At 57.9% G+C, this 24,371-nt stretch overlaps 2 protein-coding genes across 3 annotated transcripts; both read right to left on the bottom strand.

Annotated features, from left to right (window-relative positions):
* Positions 1–4,018: 4,018 nt before the first annotated feature.
* Positions 4,019–15,347, bottom strand: SEMA3G (semaphorin 3G). Of its 2 annotated transcripts, none has more exons than XM_059663379.1 (16): positions 15,162–15,347; positions 13,344–13,504; positions 13,170–13,232; positions 12,553–12,672; positions 12,192–12,282; positions 11,963–12,079; positions 11,614–11,759; positions 11,299–11,413; positions 11,136–11,205; positions 10,672–10,816; positions 10,160–10,391; positions 9,976–10,067; positions 9,298–9,339; positions 8,422–8,650; positions 8,046–8,185; positions 4,019–6,699 (listed from the first exon to the last, which is right to left on the bottom strand). In XM_059663379.1, the coding sequence occupies exons 1-16, from the start codon at positions 15,268–15,270 to the stop codon at positions 6,256–6,258; spliced, it is 2,316 nt and encodes a 771-aa protein (XP_059519362.1). In that variant the 5' UTR covers positions 15,271–15,347; the 3' UTR covers positions 4,019–6,255. The 2 variants fall into 2 exon arrangements, with proteins under 2 accessions (XP_059519362.1, XP_059519361.1); XM_059663378.1 differs by having other exon boundaries at positions 4,019–6,696; positions 15,162–15,330.
* A 6,029-nt stretch (positions 15,348–21,376) lies between these two features.
* Positions 21,377–24,371, bottom strand: TNNC1 (troponin C1, slow skeletal and cardiac type). Its single transcript, XM_059663375.1, has 6 exons — positions 24,252–24,371; positions 22,789–22,819; positions 22,424–22,570; positions 22,039–22,153; positions 21,667–21,803; positions 21,377–21,585 (listed from the first exon to the last, which is right to left on the bottom strand). The coding sequence occupies exons 1-6, from the start codon at positions 24,273–24,275 to the stop codon at positions 21,554–21,556; spliced, it is 486 nt and encodes a 161-aa protein (XP_059519358.1). The 5' UTR covers positions 24,276–24,371; the 3' UTR covers positions 21,377–21,553.

Here is a 24,371-nt window from a genome sequence, read left to right as displayed (position 1 = left end):
TTATTCACGAATTGTGCTCCTGTTGTGTTTAGAGATTATTATGAGAGTTAGTAATGACACTTCCATCACAGGTCAAATCCTCAGCCAGGATTGCCTTCATGGTCTCTCTAGACCCACAGTAGCCCTTCTAACCCAGCTGCCCCCCTTTCATCCCCCAGATGGGGACTGCCAGTCCTGAGGGGTATGCGGTGATATGGATCTGTCCCTCTTCTGCCCAGCCCTCCCACCACACGTGCGCTGGCACCGTGGCCTGTGGGTGGTGGTTTATAAGCTCTAATGACCTTTGGGCAAGGTGGGAGATTGTTAAGAAAAAGAGCGCCTACATTGGCCCTGACCCCAGGGCCACTGCATTAGCTCCCTATGTATTCCCAGGCTGGCTGAAGGTGAGTTACAGCATCATGGGGGCCCCCAGTTCTGCGAAGGCTCCATCATGATTAAGCCAGGGTGCCCCATTCCAGAGAAGTTGGCTATTTGCAGAGGTCTCATACCTTGTACATTTTGCCCCCAAAAAAGCAACATGGAAATTGGAGGCCATAAAACAAAGAGTTGATGTTTTTCAGAAAACAAACAAAAAAATTGTCTTCCCTTCTCCCTAGCAAACCCCTCCAGCCCTGGGGTCCCTGAGCAATGGGACAGCGTGAGGTTCAGATGGAAGGAGTGAGGCTCAGGAACTCCCCACCGCCCCGCCCCGCCCCCATCTGTGGTATAAACTTGTTCCTTGAGGAATCCTGCCCTGCATGTACTTCTGATAAACAGGAAGGCATCGCGCCATCCCTGTCTATCCTTCTCAGAGCATGAGACCTGTCTGGGCCATCAAAGCTATCCCCAGCCCCCAGGAGCATTCTGGAGGGGACTCTAGCCTCACCACAAACAATTCCCCATTGTGTTCCCCCCCCCCTCCCCCTTGGAAATCAGGGATTTGTAAACAGTCCCTGCATTTAGGTAGGTCCTTGCCCTGGCTTTGTGCTGGTGTGTTATTTTTTCTTCCTTGAACAATGACCTTTCCAGTAGGGCCAGCCGTTCACACCATTGTCTGAGACCCTTGGACTACAGGAAACAGCACCAGATTCTTATCAGCTGGGGGGGCAGGCAGAGCGAACAGATGAGGTCATGCCCAAAGCAAGCTGCTGGTCTGCCATATCATTCTATACCTTTTTCTGTGAGAGCAGAGCCCCCCCTTTTGTCCTCCTAACAGGCCAATCTGGGCTTTGCATGTCCTTAGTATGGTCCCCTCCATTTGATGGCAGAGACCTGGACTCTGCTTCACTTTGGAATCCTCACTAGCTCACAGCAGTCCCCTTGCTCTGGTCTTCTCTCTCTGCCCGATGGGATGCTCTTCACAGTGAAACATACCCCACTGTGTAGGTTAGAGTACACTCTAATCATCTTCCCCACCCACCCCCCTTTTCCCCGGGGAAAGAAGTCAAGATTGGTTGGTCACCTGAGTCCCCCTTATCAGCAGAGTCCCTGAGTATAAGCTACTGACTGACTGCTGATGGCCTGGTGTGAGGATGAGGGCAGGCATCCCTAGAGGCCTCCTCCCTGGAGACAGCAATGTTTCCCATCCTCAGTGGAAAATGATTTTTTTAAAGGCTGCATTGAAGAACCATTTCCTTAATGAAAATTCAGTGTGGAAAAGTGAAAGGCTTCATTAGGACAGTCTCTAAGGGAGAGGGGCCCAGCAGTGGTACCCATGGCAAAGGCCACAGGGACTGGACAGTGGGAAGTGGGCACAGGGCCACAGCAGCCATTGCCTCACCTCCTGTGCAGCAGGGGTGTGGGTGAGTCCGGAATAGGAGCCAGGGGGGCCCAACAATCCCTAAGCTCCTTATCAGGTATTGTATCCAAACCTAGCCCCACCCATTCATTCTCCCTTTACACCAGGGCCAAGCCTATAGTCTCAGAAAACCCTCGGGATTTGATCTTGATGTGTGTTGAACTTTCTCCTTGCAGGAGCCCCTACAGACTGGAACTTGGGTGAGGCTGGGATGGATCCTTAACTCAGATGGAAATTGGAAAGTTTCTGAGTAACTGTTTCCTAGTTCTAAGGAGGACATGTGGCTGGCTGAAGAAGCCTCAATTTTCTGGGCTAGCAGAAGCATGCAAGCAAGTTTTGGGGGGCCCATCTATCTCTAGTGACATCTGGGGCCTCAACCATCTGGAGAGGACAGCCTGGCAGGGGGCAGGCCAGGCTCCTGATTGTGAGGTTCTAGGGGTGTCTGGGACCTGAGCTGGGCTTAGCTGAGTGAAAGGGAAGCACAGAAGCCATTTGAGAATTAGAAAAGGGCTGTTTTCCTCATTCTGCCTCCTCCATACCCACTACCCTTCCTTAGAAACTAGTATGCGAACTGCAGGACAGTCACAGGTTTGGAGTGGATCCCAGCCCTCCACAGAGGGCCACGCCAGACATGGGAGAAGCAGGGAGCAAGCAGGGAGGCAGGTTGGGTGTGGAGGGCAGAGTCCAGGCAGCCTGGCCCTGAGGCAGCAGCTTCTGTTCTTGTGCCGGCCATAAGAAGCCAAGATGTGGCTATTTCACCTGGGAAGTCAGTGCCTCCATAGTTTACAGGCGTAGAAGGCAGAGATTAATAAATTAATCTCACATATTAAGAGAAAAATATAATCAGAAGTATCCCAAAGTATACTCTTCAAAACACCAGAAACATGAGATGCTAACTGCTCCATGGGAAAAAAGGGATAGAGGACCAAATGTTTTGGAGAATTGTGTAGCACGCAGTAGGCATGCAATTAATGAGAGATCATCATGGGCTTCTCAGGGGTTTCAAAACAAGGCAAGCAGGCAGGCAGTGCACAGCTCTGTGGGGGCTAAGGAGGCAGAAATCCCCAGTTTTATTTGACCATTTTTGTGGGATAATTGTTCCACAGGACACCATTTTGAAAAACACTTGACTAATGCTCCTTCCCAGCTATAAATGTGTTTGGGAAATCATAAAACAGAGACTCACAGACCAGGGGAAGTATGAGACTTAGAGGAAAAAGCTGGCAGAGGAAGATAGAGTGAAATCCCTCAGGCAGGAAACAGGACTTAAGATGGGAGGAAGGAGGAGGGAGGAGGAGGAGGGCCAGAGAGAAGTCAGACCCAAGGGGTCTTCAGGGCATGGGTGGCAGTGTTGGTGGGAGCAGAGGTGCTGCGTGCCCCAGGGACAGCAGTGTGTGAGGGGAGAAGGGAGCTCTGGAGATGACATTCACACACCCCTTCCATCCAGCGTTATACCAAGTGGGTACACTGATGATGCTCATGAGTCGATGGTGATGATGGCTTTGGGTGGGGCAAGGAAGTTTCAGGTTCTGTCAGGCCTGGGTATTTGTGCAGAGACTAGGTGACAAAACTAGGAGCCGCAGACTGCAAGATGGGACTGATGACTGACCTGTTCTATTAGCCCCCCTCTTTTCCATGGATTGAGGGGCCCATCCGAGCAAGAAGCTAGTCTCCCTGGTGAGGTGGGGCAATGTCCGTCACCTCTTCTCACCTCCCTTCAGCACCAGTAGAGTCTGCTCTTTGGGCAGCAGCATTATGTCACAAGGGAGTGAGAGCTTCCACAGCACACCCAGGAGGCCAGACTATTGGGGCCGCCCCTCCTCCCCAGAAACTGCAGCCCCTGGGCAAGAGCACAGTGGCCTTAATAAACGTTGGTATGTGGTTTGGGATGAAGACAGGCACCAGGCCAAGTGTTGTTGTCACAAATGTCAAGTGTTATTGTGGAAAAAGCAGGGCTGCCTACGTGCCCAGCTGCCCTTTGCCAGCATTTTTTTTTCTGGTTCAAGATCTTCCTGGAGTTCCAAGAAGGTCAGTCTCAGAAGCCCAAAGGGCAGCATTTTCCTATTTTAAGAAGCAATCTCAGCTAATAGACAACGCCCTCTGACTCCTTCCTTCCCTTGATACCCGCCCTCCCTTCTAGAAAACACCACCTAGGGTGGTCTTCTCCATCATGGAATGGATGGGGAAGGCTCTTCACTTCCAGCTCACACAGATGGTATCAGTCAGTTTAGTACAGAAATACACAGATACAATAATGACATAATTATGTGATGTAAATATTAACTTCATTGCTCTCCTTGTAGGTTCTGTGTGGTAGACCACTGTACTGTCCTCACCAGAGCTCGGGTGGTCAGGACAAAATAACAATAGTAATTAGAGAAATCACAAAGCCCATCTCAACATCTGAATACAAAAATAGAATTCACACATAAAGGCATTTCCAGGGGTTAATAACACATAGTACCATGGGGGGTGGGAGCTGGTAGAAGCTGTCCATAATTCTCCAAGTGCAGGTGTTTGTTGTTCAGGATTTTGAACTCCTTATTCCTCCGTTTTCCAGAGTAGCTTCCCCAGAGGACCCTATCCAGAGGCAGCCATGCCTGGGTCCAGCCTACAGGCCACTGAGGGCCTGGTTGTGTCTTCCTGGCTCCCCTGGGCTGAGGACCAGAGCTAGCTGACATCATTCCTGGGGCTCTACGCTCTCTCTTTCTCCTCTCGGTCGCCTCCCCTCTTTCCTCCAGCTCTCCTTCCACAGTCCCCTCCTCTGCTTTTACCTGCTGACAGCCCAGCATCGAACCCCAGGCCAAGGCTTCCCAGAGTGCTGTCAGGTTCCGCTCAATGCTCTGGCTCACTGGCTGTGCAGTCAAAGGGGGAAGGAGGGCTTCTTTCGGGTCCCAGTTGGGGGCTGGGGGTTGGGGGGGGGGGCGTGGAACAGAATCTAAGGCAGATTCAGTCTGGGTTTGAGTTCAATGGGACAGGAAGCTCTGTCTTGCTTTTTATCTATTTTTTTTTCTCCTTTATTCATCTCGGTTTTTTAAAGGAGGGAATCTTGAACCTGATGTTCCTGTCTCCCTCCTGCCAGTTTTGTGCGTCACTGACCTCGTATGCAAGCTGGGAACGGTTTTCATTTAGTCCTCCTCCTCCTCCTCCTCTGTGTGTTCCCCAGCTCAAGAAAGACATTGCTGCCAATGGCAAAACACCTGCCTATATGCACAGATAGAATGCATCCTGGCCACCTGAGCCTCAGCCCCAAGAACCTGCAGGACCTAGAGTTCTTAGCAGCTTTCCCCCATATTTTTTCCCTTAAAAGAAAAGAGTCTTCATAAGAACCATCCAAGACCAACCCTTATTTAGCAGAAACTGAAGATTCCAGGGTGGGAAACATCTGGCCTTCCCAGTGGCTCCTCACCTAATTGATGCCATCTTGAATCCTTGAGCATGCTTGCTTCTGGGTCCCATTGCCCATCCTAGGGTCCCACCCTCTCCCATCTCAGAAGCCTCTCAATCCTCTGTGTTCTTGGGCGCCATCCTACCCCTGGTCCTGCCACTAGCTGCAGCATGCTCTCAGAGCTGCCACATTGCCGCCCTCCCAGGCTGGGGGTATGTTTGCATCGCCCTGGGAAAGACAGCCCACTCTTCCCCAGCTAGTCCACACAGATGGGGAAGACATTCTCCTAGAACCCATCTTCACCCTGCTCGTCAACATGGAGGCCCTGATGGTGGGAAGGGATGGGCGTCCCAGGAAACCTGGCCTGCAGCTCAGGAGCCTGGGGAAGGGAAGTCAGGCTGAGAAGCCCCTTTGGTTTAAGAAGTAGGGCCTGAGGCCCAGCCCATCCCCAAGCTGCAGGGAGTCTAGCAGTCTATGCTGTGATCCTGTGATGGAGAACAGGCGGTGGGCAGTGGCAAGGGATCACCAAGGTATCAGGGCACAAAGGGTGGGGGTGGGGTGTCTACCTTCTCAGCATTTCCTCTTTTCCTCCCCAACTCAGTCAGTGTAGGTCTTCTAACCATTGCCAGCTTAGAGGCAATGTGCACCCTCCTCTGGCAGCCTAAGGGCACCCTGCCAGTACCTCCTCAGGGGCACCCTCACGCCTACTCTAAGGGTTACTCAGGATGGCCTTTGTTCTGCAGCTGGGAAAGAACCACCCAGTCCTCTTGCCTCTGGGCACAACCGGAAATGCACTCTGGGGACCACCTCTGAGAACAAGTAGCCGGCCCACTGGGGTTGCCCGTGGCCAGAGGGTGGTGGCTCCATCTGGAACTAAGAGCAGAAAGGTGCAGGGAACAGGCACCGGGTCCCTCCATCAGGCCCCCAGCCTTTCCTGAAGCGGCCTGGTAGGGGCTTGTGGGGCAGAGGCTCCCATATGTAAGAGGTGATCAAGCCTGCTGACCCCCTCTGCCCTCGCTGGGTGGGTGGGAGATACTGGGGGCTGATTCTGGGCCACTCGGCCCATCCCAACCACCCCCTCCTCCGCCTTCTATGTGGCCTCCACCTCCCGGGGTGTCCGATTCCGCTCGGCCTGCACCCGGCTCTTCACCTTCTTGCCCAGCTCCAGCCCTGCCCAGCTCTTGCCCTTGGCCTGTTTGCCCCGGCTCCGGGAGGAGCACCACATTCGCTCACAGTACTCATCCACCCGGGGCAGGTTGGCGAAGCCGATGAGCTGCAGGATGTCCTTGTACCAGGCCTTGGGTGGGGTGGAGGCCAGGCTTCCCCGGGCAGGGGGCTCCTCCAGCCTCTGCCCCCGGTGGAACAGGCTGTTGAGCTGCGCAGCCACGATCACCTCCAGAGCCAGGCGGGCCACAGTCTGGGAGAAGCCATGCTCCAGCGTCGTGCAGGTGTAGGTGCCCTCATCCAGGCGGCTGAGCCTGCGGATCAGCAGCCCCTGCTCCGTCTGCAGGACTCGCTCGTCCGTCTTCACCTGCTGGGCACCAGGGAGGGCGTGAGGGGGCCATGGAGCAGGGCACACACCATCAACTTCTCTGCACCCTCTTTTCCAAATGTGCCATCTCAGGGACCAGGACTTGGCACCTCCATGTTCATTCTCCCCAGGGAGGGACCAGCAGCTCAGCAGGCTCAGCCTCCTGGAGACTAAGCCAATTGCAGGCAGGACTTCACCTTCCCGTAGACCAGGGCATGGCCTGGGAAGGGGCTTTTCCAAAATTTGACTGATTTCTCTGTAGTCAAAGCTCTGGGGCACCTGTCTTGGCTTTGCGGGGTGGAGGTGAGCACTGGCACATTTCCCAGTGAACAGAGAGGGTAAGAGGGTACATATGGGCTTTTACTCAGGGGGTATGTAACTCCAGCCCCAGGACTAGAATTCCCCTCACTCTACATGGTCTGCATTGTTCACTTCCCCCACAGCGCAGGGCCCACAGCCCCAGCCAGAGTGGGTCAAGCGCCCATCACAGTGTGGGAGGCGGGAGTGCTGTTCTGACCCAGCCGGTCTCTGGCCCAGCTGCTGTCTGGGCTTTGGTCTGTGCGACTGGATGTTGAAGCTGCTGCTTGGGCAGTTAGTGCTGTGTAATTTCATCTTGTTGCTCCCCCTGCCCTGGCCTTGGGGGAGTCTCTCAGTGCCTAGCCCAACAGCTGGCCAAGGCTGGCCTCCCCCAGTCCCCAAGCTGAAGGAGAGCCCCTCCTGTAACCAGCCCACTCCCTCCCCTCCCTGCCTGTGGGAACTCTTGGGAATTGTTCCTCACCCTGCCCCACCCACGCCCATCCTCAGGCCCCAGACTGAAGCCATCTCTGGGGTTGACAGAACTTTCCAGATGAGGGTGGAGGGCCTGGGCAGATTGTTGGACTCCAGGGAGGAAGTGTGGGGCCAGGCAGTGTGGCTGGGGGGGGGGGGGGGGGGTAAGGGCCAGTGGCCAGGGCCACAAGCCTGGGGCAGAGGAGGACCAAGAAGCCCTGGGGGAAGGACCTCCTTCAGAGATGAGCCATATATTAAGCCTGGGGACTTCCTGAGCAGCCCAGACCCCCCTCCCTCTCTTCCATCTCTGCTACCCACCCACCCCTCAGAGCTCAGCTCAGTGCCTTGGGAGTTGGTGGGCTCCCTGCCACTGGAGGAGTTCCAGGCACATCTGGCCTGGGCATTCCCAGATGGCAGGAGAGCAGCACCTCATTCCAGGCACCCAGGGGCCTAAAGCACAGTTTTCTTCAATTGAACTTGACAGGTTCCCCTCAGAACCCCTTCCTAGGACTCAGGACTTAGGGTTCTGGAGAGATGTGACCTAAGGACACGTGCAAACTGGAGGCAGGGTCCTCACTCACCTGGTCGGGCCCCTGGCCCCCCGGCCTCTGCAAGAACCAGCGCACAGCTGCCTGGGGAGACTTGGGCAGGCACTCCAGGAAGGTGCTGTTGTGCTCCGTGCCGAAGACCGTAGTGGTGGCCACCGGTCCTGCAGCCTTCTCTGGAGGGAGGCGGAGGTGGTCCGTCTCAGGGACTGTCCAAGAGCCCCCGCCAGTGTTCCAGGGACCTCAGTATCCATCAATCCCCAAGCCAGTCACTCTGTCCAAAGACCCCCACACCCATATAGTGACAGAGCCACTCAGGTAGGGAAATTGAGGGCTGTTACAACAGGACAAGTCTGAGGCCCCACTTCACTAGGGTTGAGTCCAGCCCATGGGGTGAGTAGCTGCCACTCACCTTCCTGGCTCTGGCCCAGGCACTGCAGGGCAGGGTTGCCATGCCGGATGTCCTGCCGGCGGAACCGGCGCTTGCTGGTGCCAGGCCGGTAGCGGGTGCAGGAAGCACCGTCCCAGGCGCAGTACGGGTCCCGGGCCAGGCAGCACTCTGCACAGGCACTGCCGTAGGTCTCACACTGGTGCAGCTTCAGCCGGGCCACGCCCAGCCGCGAGCCCACGTACAGCATTTGCTGGGGAGGGACCCAAGCAGAGCCCACAGTGAGCCTGGGCTTCCCCAGAAGCTGCACAGCTCTCAGCCCCCTGGGTTTCCTGAGGTCCCTGCCATTTCCAAGCAGAACCATGGGTGCCTTCCCAGGAACAAAATGCTTATCACCCACACGATGTACCCCAGATCCTGCGCTAAGACATGAAGGGGGTGGGCAGACCTGGGGTCCTCCCTCCAAGGGGCTTCACCTCGTCCACTACCCCAACGGCCTTTATCCTGCCTTGTCTCCCACCTTAGAGGTGCACTCTGCTTTACGTAATCCCAGGACCAACGTCGGGACCTCCCCAAAGATAAACCGAGACCGATAAACTGGGGAAGATGGAAGGTGCCACTTGTAAAAGGACACAGCCGTCCTCAAATCTGGGTTTTGTTTTCCCCTGAGGAGCCAGCGTTTGTGGGTCTCCCCTTATCTGAACAGCCTCACGTACTCAGGGCCTCCCACTGCCCACTGGCATGGGAATGTCAGCTCCCAGCTGGATCCCACCCCTCTGCAGGGCCTGGCCGGGCAGCCCAGCGCCTGCTGCCTGCTGCAGGGCTTTCCAGCGGACACAGGCTGTGCTCAAGGAGGCTCTGGCGGGCTGGAGAGGGGAGGAAGGTGGCAGCTGCTCTTACCCTTTTCACGGAGATCTCCATCTCAGTGATGGCTGTCGGCACCTGAGGAAGGAGCAGGGTCTCAGGGGGCGAGTGTTGGAGAGCCCTCCACTGCACCCCTGCTCTCAGCCTCCTTTAGCCCCTGGGTGGGAGCCCCTGGCCCCCTGCCTGGGTCAGTGCAGGCTACAAAGGCCAGACAGTCTTTCCCAGAGGTCAGGTTACAAGAAAGGTCCCCTTACCCTGGCTGGCCTCCAAGTAGGAGTAGGAGGCTTGGCTGAAAGCACAAACCTCCAGTGTCCCTCCCACAGCCCTGTTCCCAGCGATGAAGCAGCTGTCCCAAAGCACCACCCATGTTGGGCGGCACAGCAGTCCCCCTGTCTGATTCTGTAGAGGGGCCAGCAGAACCTCTTGGGCACTTGGGGCCTCAGCCACCCCCTCACAGTGACTTGTGCCTATCAGGGCTTTGTCCAGGGGTGCTCACCCTGGGCCCCCCAACTTTCAGCTCACAAACTGCACCTCCAGGCCCCTCGGTCATTCAGAAGCACCAGCAAGGCCTCTGCAGTGGGGGTGTCATCCCTTTCATCCCACTGGCTGCAAGCTCAGTTAAAACAGACCATCTCCCTCCTGCGCTTTGCTCCTGCTTCCCTGTAGCCAGGGCTAGACCCAGGGACCGCTCCCATCAGCCCCCTCCCTGCTCACCTTAAACACCTGGAGCTCCTCCAGAACCACCTCCTCGGGCTCAGCTGAGTCCCCAGACTGGAGGGCCATGACCTTGAGCACCGACCCTGAGTCTGAGATAGGGAAGAAGGGGTCAGTAGGAGAGGAGGAGCCGCCTGGGCACCCGCCACCTCCCCAGTCCGGCTACCTTTCTCAGCCCACCCACCAGTTCCCAGGAAGATGACATCATAGGTCCCGTCCTCTGCCTCCACGCGGTCCACCACGATCTGGCGCAGCTGCTGGGCCAGGTGGGTTTTGACGAGGACAGGGCGGCCCCGCCGAGGCCGCACGGACCGGAACATGAGCGGGTGGGCTCGGGCAAACTGCAGCACCTCATCCGGGTAGTCCTTGGTGCTGCCAAAGGGTCGCCCAGGCTGCGCAGTCATCTTGCTGGGGCACTGTGACAGCGGCAGAGGGAGCACCTGGAATCCTGGGTCACACATTCCCACCCAGCCTGCTCCACGCCCCACTGTCTGGGCATGCCAACCTCGGAGGACTGCTCTCGCCTGCCAGAGGCTCCTTAACGCGGTCAGGGCTCCTTGCCACCCCTCACCTGACGCCCCTCAGGAGCCCTGGCTCCCAGCTGCTAAGAAGCTGCATGCAGACACAATGCTGTCCCAACGTAGGGCCCCTGGCATCTCTGCCCTGCCCTCTCCCCTGGCCTGGCCAGATACTCACCACGCCAGGGCGGGGGAAGGGCACCTTGCCCCCATAGGGCCCCCACTGATGCTGGGGACCATCTTGGTGAGCAAAGGGCCCCTTGAAGACCTCCCAGATGTCCTCCATGTGGTACAAGCAGACTGCAAAGCCCTGGAACACAGCACTGCCAAGGGCAGACAGGGACAGTCAGGCCAGGGTGGCCGTCAGAGGGGAAGGGGGTGGCCTGGCTCTGTGGGCAGGGTGGAGGGCGACAGTGCCTGCAGTCAGCAGAAACCGAAAAACAAGAACACCCGGGCAGAGGTAGAGAGAGGGAAGCAGAAGATACAGCCAGTCACCAAGTCAGGACGGAGACAGGGACCCATGGCGAAGCCGGGATATGAAGGCAGAAGCGCGACAGAGGAGCCGGGGTACGGAGCCCCCCCCCACCCCTCCACCCCCGCACCCCTCCACCCAGTGCAGGGAGGGGAGGCCAGTGTGCCCACCTGACCGTGCTGAACAGTGCGTACACCTCGAGGCTCTTCCCTGCCTTGGGCCACAGCAAGAACACATCCTCTGGGAGACAGAAGGCCACTGCCATTGTCCCCCACTCACGGGCTCTGGGCCTCCCCACTCCCGCACCCAGGCCGCCCTTGGCCCTGCCCTTACCCAGCTGGTCAAAGTGGGTCTCGGCACCACCGGGACCGGGCACCGAGCAGACCAGCCTGGCCTTGAGGAAGGTGCTCCACTTGTTGACCAGCACCCGCTGGCCGCCAGCGTCGTTCTGTGGGTCGGAGGCCAGGGTCAGCCTCGGGCCCAGAGGACGGCCCTCCTCCCCTCCCTCACCCTCACCCTCCGGGCAGAGGCAGGGGCGTGGCCTTCACACCTGGCCTCAGTTTCCCTACTGCTGAGGGTGGGGGCAGGTTGGGGAAGAGGAAGTGCAGCAAGGACTTCCCGCCCTCACCGCCCCTTTCCCACTCTCACCACGCAGACGCGGCCCACGCGGCTGACGGTGACATGGCCCGGGCCCCCATCTGGCGAAGGGACAGTCTCCGAGAAGAAGAAGTACACCTTGTCGTCGTTCTGGTCAGAGTTGTCCGCGATCCGGGCAGCCATCACAAACCTGGGGTCTGGGTGGGGGGTGACAGGAGGAAGACAGGTGGCTGAGCCCAGTGGGGAGGGGGCAGGTACTGTCCCCCTGGAGGCCAGAGTCTCAGTGGTAAAGGGGGGTGGGCTGCCCCTCCTGTCTCCATTCCAGCACCAGCTCCCCTGCCTCCTGCCCATGCTGGGGCCGACCTGGGCCAGCCTCGCCCTCAGCAGGCCCCGGACTCACCGTGCAGGAGGTTCTGGTCAGAGTCAGAACGCAAGGCCGGCCGGGCACCCCCACTCCGGAAGATCATGGCCTCGCGCCCCAGGAAGTCGGCCGTGAGGCCCGTGTACAGCTCCCCCCCTGGGGTGGGTGGGGCAGAGTCAGGGGAGGAGGGCCCAGCCACCACCCTTTCCCAAGGACATCAGCCGGCTCCCACCCTCCCTGTGCCCACCCAGACCTGAGCATCACCCACCTACAAAGGTGCTGGCGAAAGGACGGCTGGGCTCATGCGGGCACCGCCCCCGCCCACTTTCAACACTGTGGGCCTCCAGGTGAAGTACATGCTGGGGAGAGGGAGGCAGGGGTGTCACCTGGGGAAGTAGTACCAGCCCCCCCACCCGGGCAGTGGCCATCATGCATCGCGTGCAGCTGGAGAGTGGGGGAGGGGGGTGAAGGCACCCTCAATTCAGGGCCTTGCTAGTGGGGTCAGCTCTGGCACAAAGGCGCCTTTCAGGCCTCTGAAACCTCTGCCCCGACCCAGGCTCAACGGGGAGGGTTCGGGCCGCCTGGGGGAATGTCACTGCTTCCCAGTCCCTGTGGGGCCCGGGGCTCACCTCCCCACGGTGCCCAACCGCGATGAGGGCACAGGTGGGATGGAAGGCCCCAGTGCCACATGCCAGCAGGTGGGTTCTGTTGTGGGGCTGCAGCACCCGCACGAAGTTGGCACACTCCACCTGGTGGGGAGAGGAGGAGGAGTGAGGGCTGCTCACCACCTATCTCCTCGGGTCCCAAGGCCGGGCCCTGCCTGGCTGATCAGCCCTGGGGTCTATGGTGACATTCTTTTTTCTTTTGAATCCTCACCCGAGGATATTTTTCCATTGATATTTAGAGAGAATGGAAGAGAGAGGGAAAGACAGAGAGAAACATTGATGTGAGAGAAACACATTGATTGGTTGCCTCCTCCATGCACCCCAACCAGGGCCCGGGCCAGGGAGGAGCCTGCAACCGAGATACATGCCCTTGTCTGGAATCGAACCCAGGACCCTTTGGTCCACAGGCCGATGCTCTATCCACTGAGCCAAACTGGCTACGGCTAGGGTGACATTCTTCTTGGACCCTCAAGAGCCCTCGTGTCCGTTTCAAATGACCCAGCACAGGCAGCTGCAGGAGTGGCACAGGCTACCCTGGGTGTAGGTCAGGGTTGAGAGCGGTCACTCCCAAGGGCACTCACCAAAGGGTCTCGTCCCTTTCGAACACACTCCTCCCTCTGTCCTGGCTGCGGCGGCCACAGGACCTGAAACACAGCCTGGCTGACCACGAGCTCACAGCCTCAGTTTCCCCATCTAGCCCCCATCCAGAGTTGCCCAGCTCTCAGACAGAGCTCGCCCCAGTCAGCCCAGCTCACCTCCCGGGGGTCTGCCCATGGCTGGTCCAGCTGCAGGGAGTAGATGGCATCGCGACCCCCCAGAAAGAGGCGGTCTCGGTACTCATCCAGGTACATAGCCCGAAGGTCCAGGGAGCCCCGGGGACCCAGGAAGATGGCGGAGCGGTTGGCAGACAGGAGTTCTGCAGGGGAGCAAGGGAGGGGTGAGGGCCTCTCAGCCAAGGCGTGGAAGTGGAGGGTCCCAGCTGTGCATTCACCCCCCACACACTCACATCTGGAAAATGTTTCCATCTACAGGGCTGCCAGGAGGGCTTCTGGGAAATGGCTCCTGGGGGTGGGTGGGCACAGGGAGCCCCCACCCAGCCCAGCCCACTCAGGACCACTTCCTTTCCCTCCATTCCTTAGCCCCTGCTCTTTCCATTAACACCTCCTTCCCAGTGGCCCATCTGTGTTCTATGCAGTGCCCACTGCGTAGACGACCCACTGGCGGACCGTGCGGCAGCCAGCTGGAGGGAGGGTGGGTGAGTGTGAGCCGTGCAGGCGGACAGGCAGGGGACAGTGTTCCCAGCAGACGGAACACCTGGAAAAGGCCTGGGTCTGGGAGAGGCCAGGGGTGGCCAAGCTGCAGGCTTTAGTCCAGGATGTGGCTAAAGAGGATTTTTCTCCTCCACTGACCTGTCCACCCAGCCCCAGGTAGGGGGAGGCTGTCTGGGGACCCTTGGCATTGGAGGTGGAGGAGGTGGGTGGGCAAGAGGCAGACAAGATGAATGGGAAGGGGCCTTGGCCGCCCTTGGGAAGGCCAAGTGCCCTTTGCCTGCCCATCCTCAGCCCAGCACTCACCCTACCCCAAATTCAGCCTCTTCCAGGAAGCCCTCCATGGCTGACAGTACTTTGGAGGGGATTTGCCTTATTTAACTTTTCTTATAGCCTGACTTCCTTCCAAAACCACAGCTCCAAGGGTAGGACCAAATCCTCCCCCAGACTCGATGTTCAGACTCTCTGTGTTCATAGTAGAGCCACATCTTCCCCCTCATACTCTCCAGAGCCTGGGTCTCCCTCTTTGTTTTATTTTGGGGGTTTCCCCTTTGAACTGAGAATCCCAGAGAAAGGTGATCACCCCGCTCTCCGGCTTCCCTAAGAAGAACCTGTGGCGAGCCTGTGTCGCAGGAGCCTTTTGCTGTGTACTGTCTACGGATTCCGAGGAGGCCTGAGCCCGCCGCAGCACAACGCATCAGGTTAGATCTGCAGAGGAAACTCCTGAGCCGGGACAGAGCGGGAGGAGCAAGGCCAGCATCGGAGAGTGGGCTGCAGGGGCAGGTGGGTGAGGGGGAAGCTGTGGGGACAGGGGGAGGGCCCGCATTGCAGTGGGGGAGGAGAGGGACAGGATCCTGCTCTCCCACTGTCTGCCCTGGGCAAGGAGCCCCCAACCCATGCAGACAGACCCTCCAGACCTGCCCTGTCTGCCCATCCCCATCTCTCTCTGCCCATCTCTACTGAGGTCTCTCAGGGTCTCCATTCATCTCTCTCATTTCCTCAAAAGTCCCCTTGGCTTTCCCCTGAGTGTGTCTGTCCCTGCCACCTCCACCTTGGCCATGCCTCCGGGAGCTGTCCTCTCCCCCTGCCTGCCTCCTCCCCTGTGCCTGCCCCTGGCAGTAGCCAGAGGAGCACCATCCCGGGAAATGACTGCTAAGTCCTTCCCACTGGCTGTGCAGGGAATGACTGCATCCCTCTGGCTGGCAGAACAGACTGCCCCGGCTGGCTGGGGCCCCCACAGCTGGGGGTGCTGCAGGGTCCCGGGTTCCCACGACCATGCACATGAACAGGGTGTACAGTCCATACCTCGGTAGGAGAGCCGCAGGCGGGGCACGCTGGCGCTGGGGCTGGGGCTGCCCCTATGGAACAGGAGACTCCCCAAGAGGCAGCAGATGGCCCAGGCCGAGGAGGCCATGCTGGGGACCGAGGGCACCTCGCTGCCTGTGGAGCCACCCTCTGGTCCCACTGCTGGTTGTAGTTTGCTCTCTTGCCGCCAGGCCTGCCACTTATAAGGCACTGGCTCCGCCCTGTCCAGGGCCAGGAAGCCGGAGGAGGAGGAGGAGGAGGAGGAGGAGGAGGAGGAGGAGGAGGAGGAGGAGGAGGAGGAGGGGAGGGAGAGAGGGAGGGGTGAGTGCCTGCCATGCACCTGCTTTGGCTCCCTCCACCCCTTCTGGCCCTGATCCGGGTTCCCCATTGGGGAGACTTTCCCAGCTGGGGTGTGGGTAGTTTATACAGAAATGTCTCCAGGCTCCAGCAAGAGGCCCAGAGGGAGAGAACCTGGAAAAGAGGCCAGGAGTCAGATCGGAGGTGGATGGTCTGGTGAGGGTCTGGTTGGGCTCTCCTTTGCTCTCTGCCCCTCCAGCGCCTGTGGCAGAGAACCCCTCCCCCCACAAACTGACTCCAGGCCCTGTTGATGATCCCAGCAGGGTTCAGCCCCCTGAAGCCTTGGCTTGGCTCCCCAGCTTCCTGCAGCGTCTTAGTTACCTGTGTGTGGGGAGGAGGTCATTCTAGTCCAGCCGTGGGCAAACTACAGCCCGCGGGCCGGATCCGGCCTGTTTGAAATGAATAAAACTATTGAAATAAAAGACCGTACCCTTTTATGTCATGATGTTTACTTTGAATTTATATTAGTTCACACAAACACTCCATCCGTGCTTTTGTTCCGGCCCTCCGGTCCAGTTTAAGAACCCACTGTGGCCCTCGAGTCAAAAAGTTTGCCCACCCCTGTTCTAGTCGCAGGGGCTCCGTGTTTTGGAGGAAGGCTTGAGGTTTGCCACACCTCACAGATCTGAGATGGGCTAGAGATGAATGTCTGGCCTTCAGGCCCCATCCCAGCTCACTGGGCAGGGGAGCCTCCCTTTGCCCTGCCCCTCTCAGCCATCCAGTCCTTCCAGAGACCCAGGGCCCAGAGTGTCACTCAGTGAGGAGTGGGTTCTTCCCAGAATCCCCCTCTGCATCATAGGCCCTATACATGTGATCCCTCCAGAGTGAGGGTGAAGGGAGGGTGGCCACACCCCCACCCCCTCTGCCCTGAGCTCAGATCGGGGGCAAGAAAGCCACAGAGAGGGACAAGGAGGAGATGAGATTGAGGGGCTGAATCTAGGCAGGTGAGGGGACTACCGCATGCCCCTATCCCACAGCATTCCCTGTCCCTGCCCCTCAGGGCTGAAATAGGCCCACCAACCCGGCCCCTTCCTGGGGTTCTCTTTTGGTGACTCCTGGGCGTGGCACTGGGAGTCCCCATCTCATCCCTGGAAGGTAAACAGGTCAGGCGCCTTAAGCATGAGAAGGACCCAAGGACCTTGAACCCTGTCTCCCTGGCCCCACCTCCCCCTCACTCAGGGAGGCCTGCAACAGCCTCAGACCACCACCTGTGACTACTGGAGAATTTGGACCAAGGCCCTTCCCTCGCTGGGTCTCTGTCTCCTCCTGCCACCTTGGGTGTAACGGACTGTTTGCAATGGAGAGGGCTGCCTGTGTAGGGGCTGCCATGATGGTGATTATATCTTGGTCCCTCCGAGAGGCGAAGCCCCTCTGCCTCCATCTTCCTGGAGAGATGTTTTGGGCATAACCCTGGGTGGGGCCGATATCTGGCTGGAGATGGAGCCAGGTGGCCTCTCAGCCAGCCTGTGCCCCCCCCCCCACCTCCCCGCTTTGGGCATCAGTCCCAACAACTCTTCCGCTGCCAGCTCACCATGGGCCCCATCTCAGCCAGGCTCCCCGCTGAGGCTGCAGGGAAGCCTGGATCTACTGGAGCAGAAGGTTAGGGCAGCCCACTCCACACAGCCTGGCGCAGGGGCGGGGGGCCCGAAAGCGAAGGTTTTTTGTGTGGCCTCAGGCAGGTCCTCTCCCTCTCTGGGCCTTCAGTTTCCCTTCTGTAAAGGCCCCTGTTTGCAAGCTGCAGATGAAAAATAGACTCAAAGGTATCCCTGATTTATTGAGTCAGTGGGCCCAGCCACATACATCTTGTGCCATCTGATGGACAAAGTGGGAACTGCAGGATGTCCCCATGCTGCCCGCTGTGTCAGGCCCTGGGCAGGGCAGCAGGGCCACCCAGAAGAAACCACAGCCTCTTGGGGCAGCAGGAAATAGCCAGGCAATCACAACATGAAGAGGCAGGGGCAGTGAGAGACGTTCCACTGCAGGGGAGATGGCTCCTGGTGGGGGAAATCACGGAGGCTTCATGGAGGAAGCACTATCCAGGCAAAGGATGGCACAGCCCAGAAGAAATGGAGAGAAATGAATGAAGCACAATAGTCAGAACTAGGTGACATATGTAGAGGGGCTCAATGCTGTGTGCTGGTAGGAGCTTGTGAGCCCTTGGCTGTATACATGTGTGATGTGTGCCATGCACCAGATGCCACCAGGCAGGTATGTGGAGTGTCAGAGCCCAGCCTCTCCCAGCGAGAATTCTGAGGGTGGGGATGCTCAGAAGGAAGAGATGCCCCAGCCGCTCCCCCCACGACCTCATTCTGGAACAGAGATATTGGGCCAATCCCATAGAGATCCCTCCCTGATGACCCCTTTCTTAAGGGACCAGCCCCACCCTCCGCCCCCAGCCCCGCCCATGCACCCTCTTTGTAACAGTCATCCTCCTGTTTCATTCACAGAGGGCTTCACTTGGGGTTTCTCTCTTCTCCTCCTTCAATTCCATCAGCCTCCCACATGCTTTGGGTGCCCCCTGGCCTCTCGGGTCCTTGTCCTTCTCCTCTCCCCACCTCAGCCACCCGTCCTGCAAGTCACCACTAGTAAGGATGTGACCTTCTGTACCTCCATTCAGAACATCCCTTCCTCTGGACACACCTCCTGCACTCAGTGTCCCCACTGCCACAAGTCTTCCCTCACTGCCTCGAGCCCCCTTTCTTTTTGCCCATCTTGGATCAAGGCCCTGTGCTATACCCAGGCCCTTAAAACATCCCCAGAACCACTCACCTTCTGCAGCCCTGCCCTGCGTCTTGCAACACCCCTTTCACAGATTCCCATCAGCGCACAGGCCATTCCCTGATTCCCCGCCTTAAGTGAGCTTCCCTGGACTCACACTCCCCTAGTTCCCGCCCATTTCTGTTCCCTGAGTGTTTGCAAAGTTTCATTAGTGTTGTCCACACTCTCCATCCACGGCTCCAATGAAGCCCTCATGTCCAGGTGGCCACGGCTTCAGGAGCCTCCAAGTTCCCCAAGGAAGCTTTTCTGTTCTTCCTTCTTCCCCTCCTGACTCTTGGGGTTCCTCACTCACCCAGGGTCTCTCCCACACCATCGGCCATGTCTCCTCCCACAGACTGCCCATGTGGGATGCCCGGTGCACTCCTGGGCCACCTCTCTCTACACACCCTCTCCCTGGGGTCTCAGCCAGGACCACGGCTGGGAAAGCACTTCTCACTCTGGTGACACCTGAGTTTATAGCTCTCCTCTGACCTCCCACTTACCTCCAGCGTCCTGATCCAGAGGCAACTCAACTTTGACATGGACCAAACACTCTCCATCTCCCCTGTGACCATCCTGCCAGAAATGCAGAACCTGACTCTGGTCCTGAGGAAACCCCAGACAAACCCAAATCGTGAGATTCTACAAAATAACTGGCCTTTCCACTTCAAGTGTTAGGGTCATGAAAGATGAAGAAAGGCTGAGAAACTGACCCAGATTAGAGAGTAAGTGGACAGGATGACAAGACACAGTGTATGATCCTGGTTTGGATCCTGGTCTAGGAAGAGAACTCTAGTAGGGTAGCTGACAGTGTGAGTGAGGGGGGCAGATGAGTTAGTAGTAGCCTGGGTTTGCTCATTGTCCTGTGGCTATTTAAGATATTAACATTTGGGATCAGCTTGTGTGGCTCAGTGGTTGAGCATCGACCCATGAAACAGGAGGTCACAGTTCAATTCCTGATCAGGGTACAGGCTTGGTCACCAGTAGGGGGCATGTAAGAGGCAGTTGATCAGTGATTATCTCTCCCTTCCTCTCTCTGATATCAATACACACACAGACACACACACACGTTTTTTAAAAGTTGTTAACATTTGGGGAAGCTGAGTGAAATGCAAATGGGAGTTCTTTGTGCTATTTTTGCAAGTCTGAAATTTCAAAATGAAACATTAAAAATTGTAAAGCCCGAGATGGATTGGCTCAATGGATAGAGCATCGGCCTGTGGACTGAAGGGTCCCGGGTTCGATTCCAGTCAGGGGTACATGCCCAGGTTGTGGGCTTGATCTCCAGTAGGGGGCGTGCAGGGGCAGCCAATCAATGATTCTCTCTCATCATTGATGTTTCTATCTCTCTCTCTCCCTCTCCTGTCCCTTCTGAAATCAATAAAAATACATTTTAAAAAATTGTAAAAAAAACAAAATAAAAATCTAAAGGAAAAAAGGAAACTTCACTATTCAATACCCCATCACCAAGAACCTGTGCCTCCCTCAGGCTTCCATATCTCAGGAAACAGCAGCTTCATCCTTGATATGAAAGGTCATCCTTGACTCCCTACTTTCTCACACCTCACATTCAGTCCTTCCAGTTCCAAACCGTGCCCTGAATCTGTGCACCTCCCTCCATCCTTTTCGTCCTGCTGTGCTGAGAGCCACCCGGCCTTCTCACCTAAGGCTGCTGAGGCTCAGTGCCTGGCCCAACACTGTCTTTCTGCTCCTGAGATGCTCCAGTCTCTCCCCATGCCTTCCCATGGGGTTCCTTAGGCCTCAGCTCAGTGCCACCTCCTCCAGGAAGCCTTCCTGGACCACACTACCCCTGGCCACCACAATCCTCATTGCAGCACAATCACTGCTTTTGTCTTCCTGAGGTGACTATAAATTTCACACAATTAGGGACTGGGCCTCTCTCTGAAGGGTCCCAGCATTCAAACAGTGTCAGGCACATGGTAGGGGTGACTAAACCATGGAATGGTGCCCTTATTGGTGGTGCTGCCGTCTGTAACCCTGCCTCCTCTCCTGAGATGTCATTCCTGGGTGCATGTGTAGGTCCTTAAATTCTCCAGCTCTCAAGGGCAGGCTTGAGGGAACCCCTTTTCTCTCCCTCCAAGTATCTATAGGGTCTCCTGCCAGCTCTGGCCTCCCCTGGAGGCATCTCCAGAATTCCAAGCCCATCTCTGGAATGCTGGGCCTGTCTGGGGAATGTCAAGGCTGGGGCACAGGTGGAGAGGCTGTAGAGTGGCTGGGTGGAGCAAGGACAGCTGCTGACATTCTGGCCGGAGCCCAGACACCATGGCAGCTGTCCCTCCTGCAGGCACCACAGCTCACGCCTCCACTTCCTTGCAGCACCCCCTCCCAAGACCAGTGTCACTCTTCTGGCCGCAGCTCTGGCCTGGGCACCCTCACTAAGCTGAGAGCCACCAGGCCTTGAGCCTCCATTCCCTGTTGGGAGGGAAAATGGGTTCCTGGAACCGCTGAAGTTTGAGAAAAGTGGAAATTATTCCCACACCAACCTGGTCCATCAGACAGAGCTTTCCTGGGAGGGTGACCTTTATAGTCCCGGTGCCTCTCTGGCCCCAGGTCCTCACCTGCCACATGAGTGAGGGCAGGTATGCCCCCTTGGTCCCTGGGAGTCAGTGTTGGCCAGAGGGAAATCCAAGTGAGTGACAGATGGACTAGAGCTGTAGGCCCACTGGGCCCCACAGTGCCCTCTTCTCCCCAACCACAGCCGAGATGGAGCGTGGGCTGCGGTGCCAAGGGGCATGCAGGGCTTAGCTGGGTGCTGCAGTTAGTTATTCCTCCCTCCAGATAAGGACCCCCCACTGCCCCAGGAGCTCGTGAAATGCAGGTGCCTGGGCCACCACCAACTCCAGATGCTGAACCGCTGGAAACAGGTCCTGGGCATGAGTAGTTATAGAAAGGAGGCAGCGGGGTATGGAGCATGGTAGTCTCTGATCCACCCTAACCCCCCCTACGGAAGGCAATGTGTAGGGGTGGCTGGAGCATGGGCTCTGGGATAGGAGGAAGTGGTCCTCAGGGCGGGAGTAAACACTGGCTGCGGAAATGTCCACAGGTCCCCCTCTCCCCCAAAGGAAAGCAGACACCAGGCCTCCAGGAAGCGGAGTTTTATTTGTATTCCCTAGGACAGGGCTGGGGAGGGAGCCAGGGAGGGTCCTCAGTCAAGGACACGGCCAGGATCACATCCTGGGGACCCCGGCCCGCCGCTCCACCCCAGGGCCCAGCGGGAGTTGAAAGGTGGTACTGCAGCTCTGGGCGAAGGTCGGCACCTACTCCACTCCCTTCATAAACTCCAGGAATTCTGTGGAGAGAAGGCAGGTGTGGGTCAGAGGTGGGGGCCGCAGGGCGTGGGCAGCGGGAGATCCAGTGCGCCACCCCTCACCATCATAGTCGATGCGGCCATCGTTGTTCTTGTCGCCGTCCTTCATGAGCTCCTCGATGTCGTCCTCTGTGATGGTCTCGCCAGTAGCCTGAAGCATCACCTTCAGCTCGTCCAGGTCAATGTAGCCATCAGCGTTTCTGCAGGGAGTGGGGGCAAGGGAGGTCTCAGGGCCGCTCGTGGGGGCCAAGGAGGGGAAGAGGCAGCCCCACCCACGACCCAGGGAGGGAGGCAGGCAGAGCAGGGCCGCTGGGAGATGAGGCACCCCATTCCCTCATTGCACAGAATGGGAGACTGAGACCCGGAGGTCATAACACTGTCCCTTTCCCCAGCTCTATCAGCGTTGGGGTCAGAGGTCAAGGGTCACACACTTACTTGTCAAACATGCGAAAGAGATCAGATAGCTCCTCCTCAGACTTCCCTTTACTGTCATCCTTCATGCACCGAACCATCATGACCAGGAACTCCTCGAAGTCTACTGTGCCACTTCCTGAGGGGTGGAGGGCATGGCCATCAGAGAGGAACAGTCAGAACGGCTGGTACAGCCCTTGACCCTAGACCCCGGTGTTCTCACTGCATCCACCCATCAACTCCATGAGGAAGGTGGTCATTATACCCATTTCATAGAGGAGACGACTGAGGCTCAGAGGCTAAACAGCTCCTTCAAGAGCACAGAGTAGTAAGTGGCAGAGCCAGGATTCGGATCCCCAGTGGCCTGCGGAGCTATGGGTCGGGGGCCTGGCGGGGCAGAGGGGCTTACCATCCTCGTCCACCTCATCAATCATCTCCTGCAGCTCCTCCGGGGTGGGGTTCTGGCCCAGCATCCTCATCACCTTGCCCAGTTCCTTGGTGCTGATGCAGCCGTCCTCAGCGCCCAGCACGAAGATGTCAAAGGCTGCTTTGAACTCTGTGTCCGATGCGGGACGGGGAGTAGAATGGCCAGGGCTCAGCAGCCAGGACCCCAGATGGCCAGACCCCTGGGGTCACTTACCAACCTGCCCACTCCCCTCTGAGACCTCTGAGGTCACAGCAAGAGAGACTCCAGCGTCTGGTTTCCAGCCTGGGGTCCTCATGCTCCCCAAGCCCGGCCCTGTTGCCCCCCTATATGTATGTTGGGGAACTCACCATTTTTCTGCTCTTCTGTCAGCTGCTCTACCTAGAGGGGAAAAGAGGTCTCAGGATGCAGGCTCAGGCTCTAGCTGCTGTTGAGGAAACCAACCCATTTCACAGGTAGGACAAGTGAAGCCAGGAGAGGCAGGCCATTTCCAGGTCACTGAGACCTCAGTCCTTCCTTTCTGCCCCCGAAACCCTTTGGTGACCCAGCTGGCCTCACTGAGGGTGGGCTCAGGGCCAGGGCAGCAGGTGGGCACCCCCTCCAGGACCAAGGTGACCCTGAGTAACAATAGTCAGTGACCACTCAATGCCCTATCAGCCTCCCTGCTGAAACCTAAGCTGGGTGGCCCCAGGGACAGCTGTCCCTCAGGTTGGGACAATAACACCAGTGTGGGGGCAGGTAAAGCCACTCACTGTAACCTGACCAGAGTGGCCACTGGGCTATTTTTAACGGGGGACAAAGTTAAACCTGGTGATTGTTCTGGGGACTCTGGCATGCAAGGGGGTGGGGCAGCGTTATCTGGTCCCCTGGCCTGCTGGTGCCTCAGGAGCCAAAATTAGTCCCCAGCCCCGCCAGGCCTTGTATGGACACGGGCAGAGGGCTGCTCCCCCCAGCTCCATGGACTCCTGTGGGCGAGGCAGGGGCACCCCGAGCCAGCTGTAGCCCTTCCCTGCCCAGCAGTGGGGCCACAATCCTGGGGCTGAGAAGGATTCCTTTGGAGACAGTTGCCTGTGTCAGATGTCCTTGTCCCTGGGGCATGGGGAGGTCAGCAAACTAACCCCCGCACCGAGATGGAATAGCATCTGAAGCCCCTCAGTGACCACAGAACCTTTCAGGGACTGGGGTGACCACTCTCCAGCCCTAACCCCAGGCTAAGCCACTGAGCCCTGAGCCTGCCAGGCCAGATGGGAGCTTCAGCTTCTGTTCCTTCTTCCCGGCTCTCCCCGATGCCCAGTCCTTCCCTGCCTGTCCCAAACTTTAAAGCCCCTTCCCCAGCTCAGGAGTTGGCTATGCAGCCCCCTCCTCACAACCCCTGTGACCCCCTCCACTGCATCTTCAGCCAGCCCAGGGGGTCATGAGAGTGTGAGACGCAGAATTGAGGGACAGAAATGGGTGTCTCTGGGCCATCAGAGACAGCTCAGAACAAAAAGATGGACAGATGCTGAGAAAGACAAAGATCCAGACACAAATGCAGAAAGGCATGGCCGAGAGACAGGGACACAGACTACAGACACTTGGAGACGGAGGCAAACATGGTGCTGAACGGTGCGACCTCCTCCTCCACCCACTCTCCAATCCCTGAATCCCTCACCCCTTCCACACCCTAGAACACCAGACCCAGCATCCCCTTGAGGGTCTGGGCTGAGAGCATGTAGGTCTTCTCCTGGGTCCCCACCATTTCCCTGGGATGACCTTGTTCCCCCACCCTTAGCGGAGTGGCTCCCCAGCGGGCCCACCCATCCCAGTCCCTCACCGCAGCCTTGTAGATGTCATCCATGCTGTCGGCTCAGAGGGCAGGCTGCTGGGGTTGCCAGGAGGCCCCGAGCTTAAATAGCCCTGCCCGGCTGCATTCCGGGCCCAGCCCACCCCTGCG

The sequence above is a fragment of the Myotis daubentonii genome, chromosome 14, assembly GCF_963259705.1.
Source record: "Myotis daubentonii chromosome 14, mMyoDau2.1, whole genome shotgun sequence".
Taxonomy (NCBI): Eukaryota; Metazoa; Chordata; class Mammalia; order Chiroptera; family Vespertilionidae; genus Myotis; species Myotis daubentonii.
The sequence above is the reverse complement of the archived record's forward strand: the minus strand, read 5'-3'. Positions and strand labels throughout refer to the sequence as shown.

Bases quoted from the DNA above. Each gene is read 5' to 3' on its own strand.
- TNNC1 (XM_059663375.1), bottom strand. From the start codon at position 24,275: ATGGATGACATCTACAAGGCTGCG. The intron at 22,571-22,788 runs GTGAGTTCCCCA...CATCGGACACAG, and splicing joins GACAGAAGAGCAGAAAAATG to AGTTCAAAGCAGCCTTTGAC. The intron at 22,154-22,423 runs GTAAGCCCCTCT...TCCACCCCTCAG, and splicing joins TGATGAGGTGGACGAGGATG to GAAGTGGCACAGTAGACTTC.
- SEMA3G (XM_059663379.1), bottom strand. From the start codon at position 15,270: ATGGCCTCCTCGGCCTGGGCCATCTGCTGCCTCTTGGGGAGTCTCCTG. The intron at 13,505-15,161 runs GTATGGACTGTA...GCTCCCCTGCAG, and splicing joins CCTGCGGCTCTCCTACCGAG to AACTCCTGTCTGCCAACCGC. The intron at 11,206-11,298 runs GTAAGGGCAGGG...TCTGTCTCCCAG, and splicing joins GACCCACTTTGACCAGCTGG to AGGATGTGTTCTTGCTGTGG.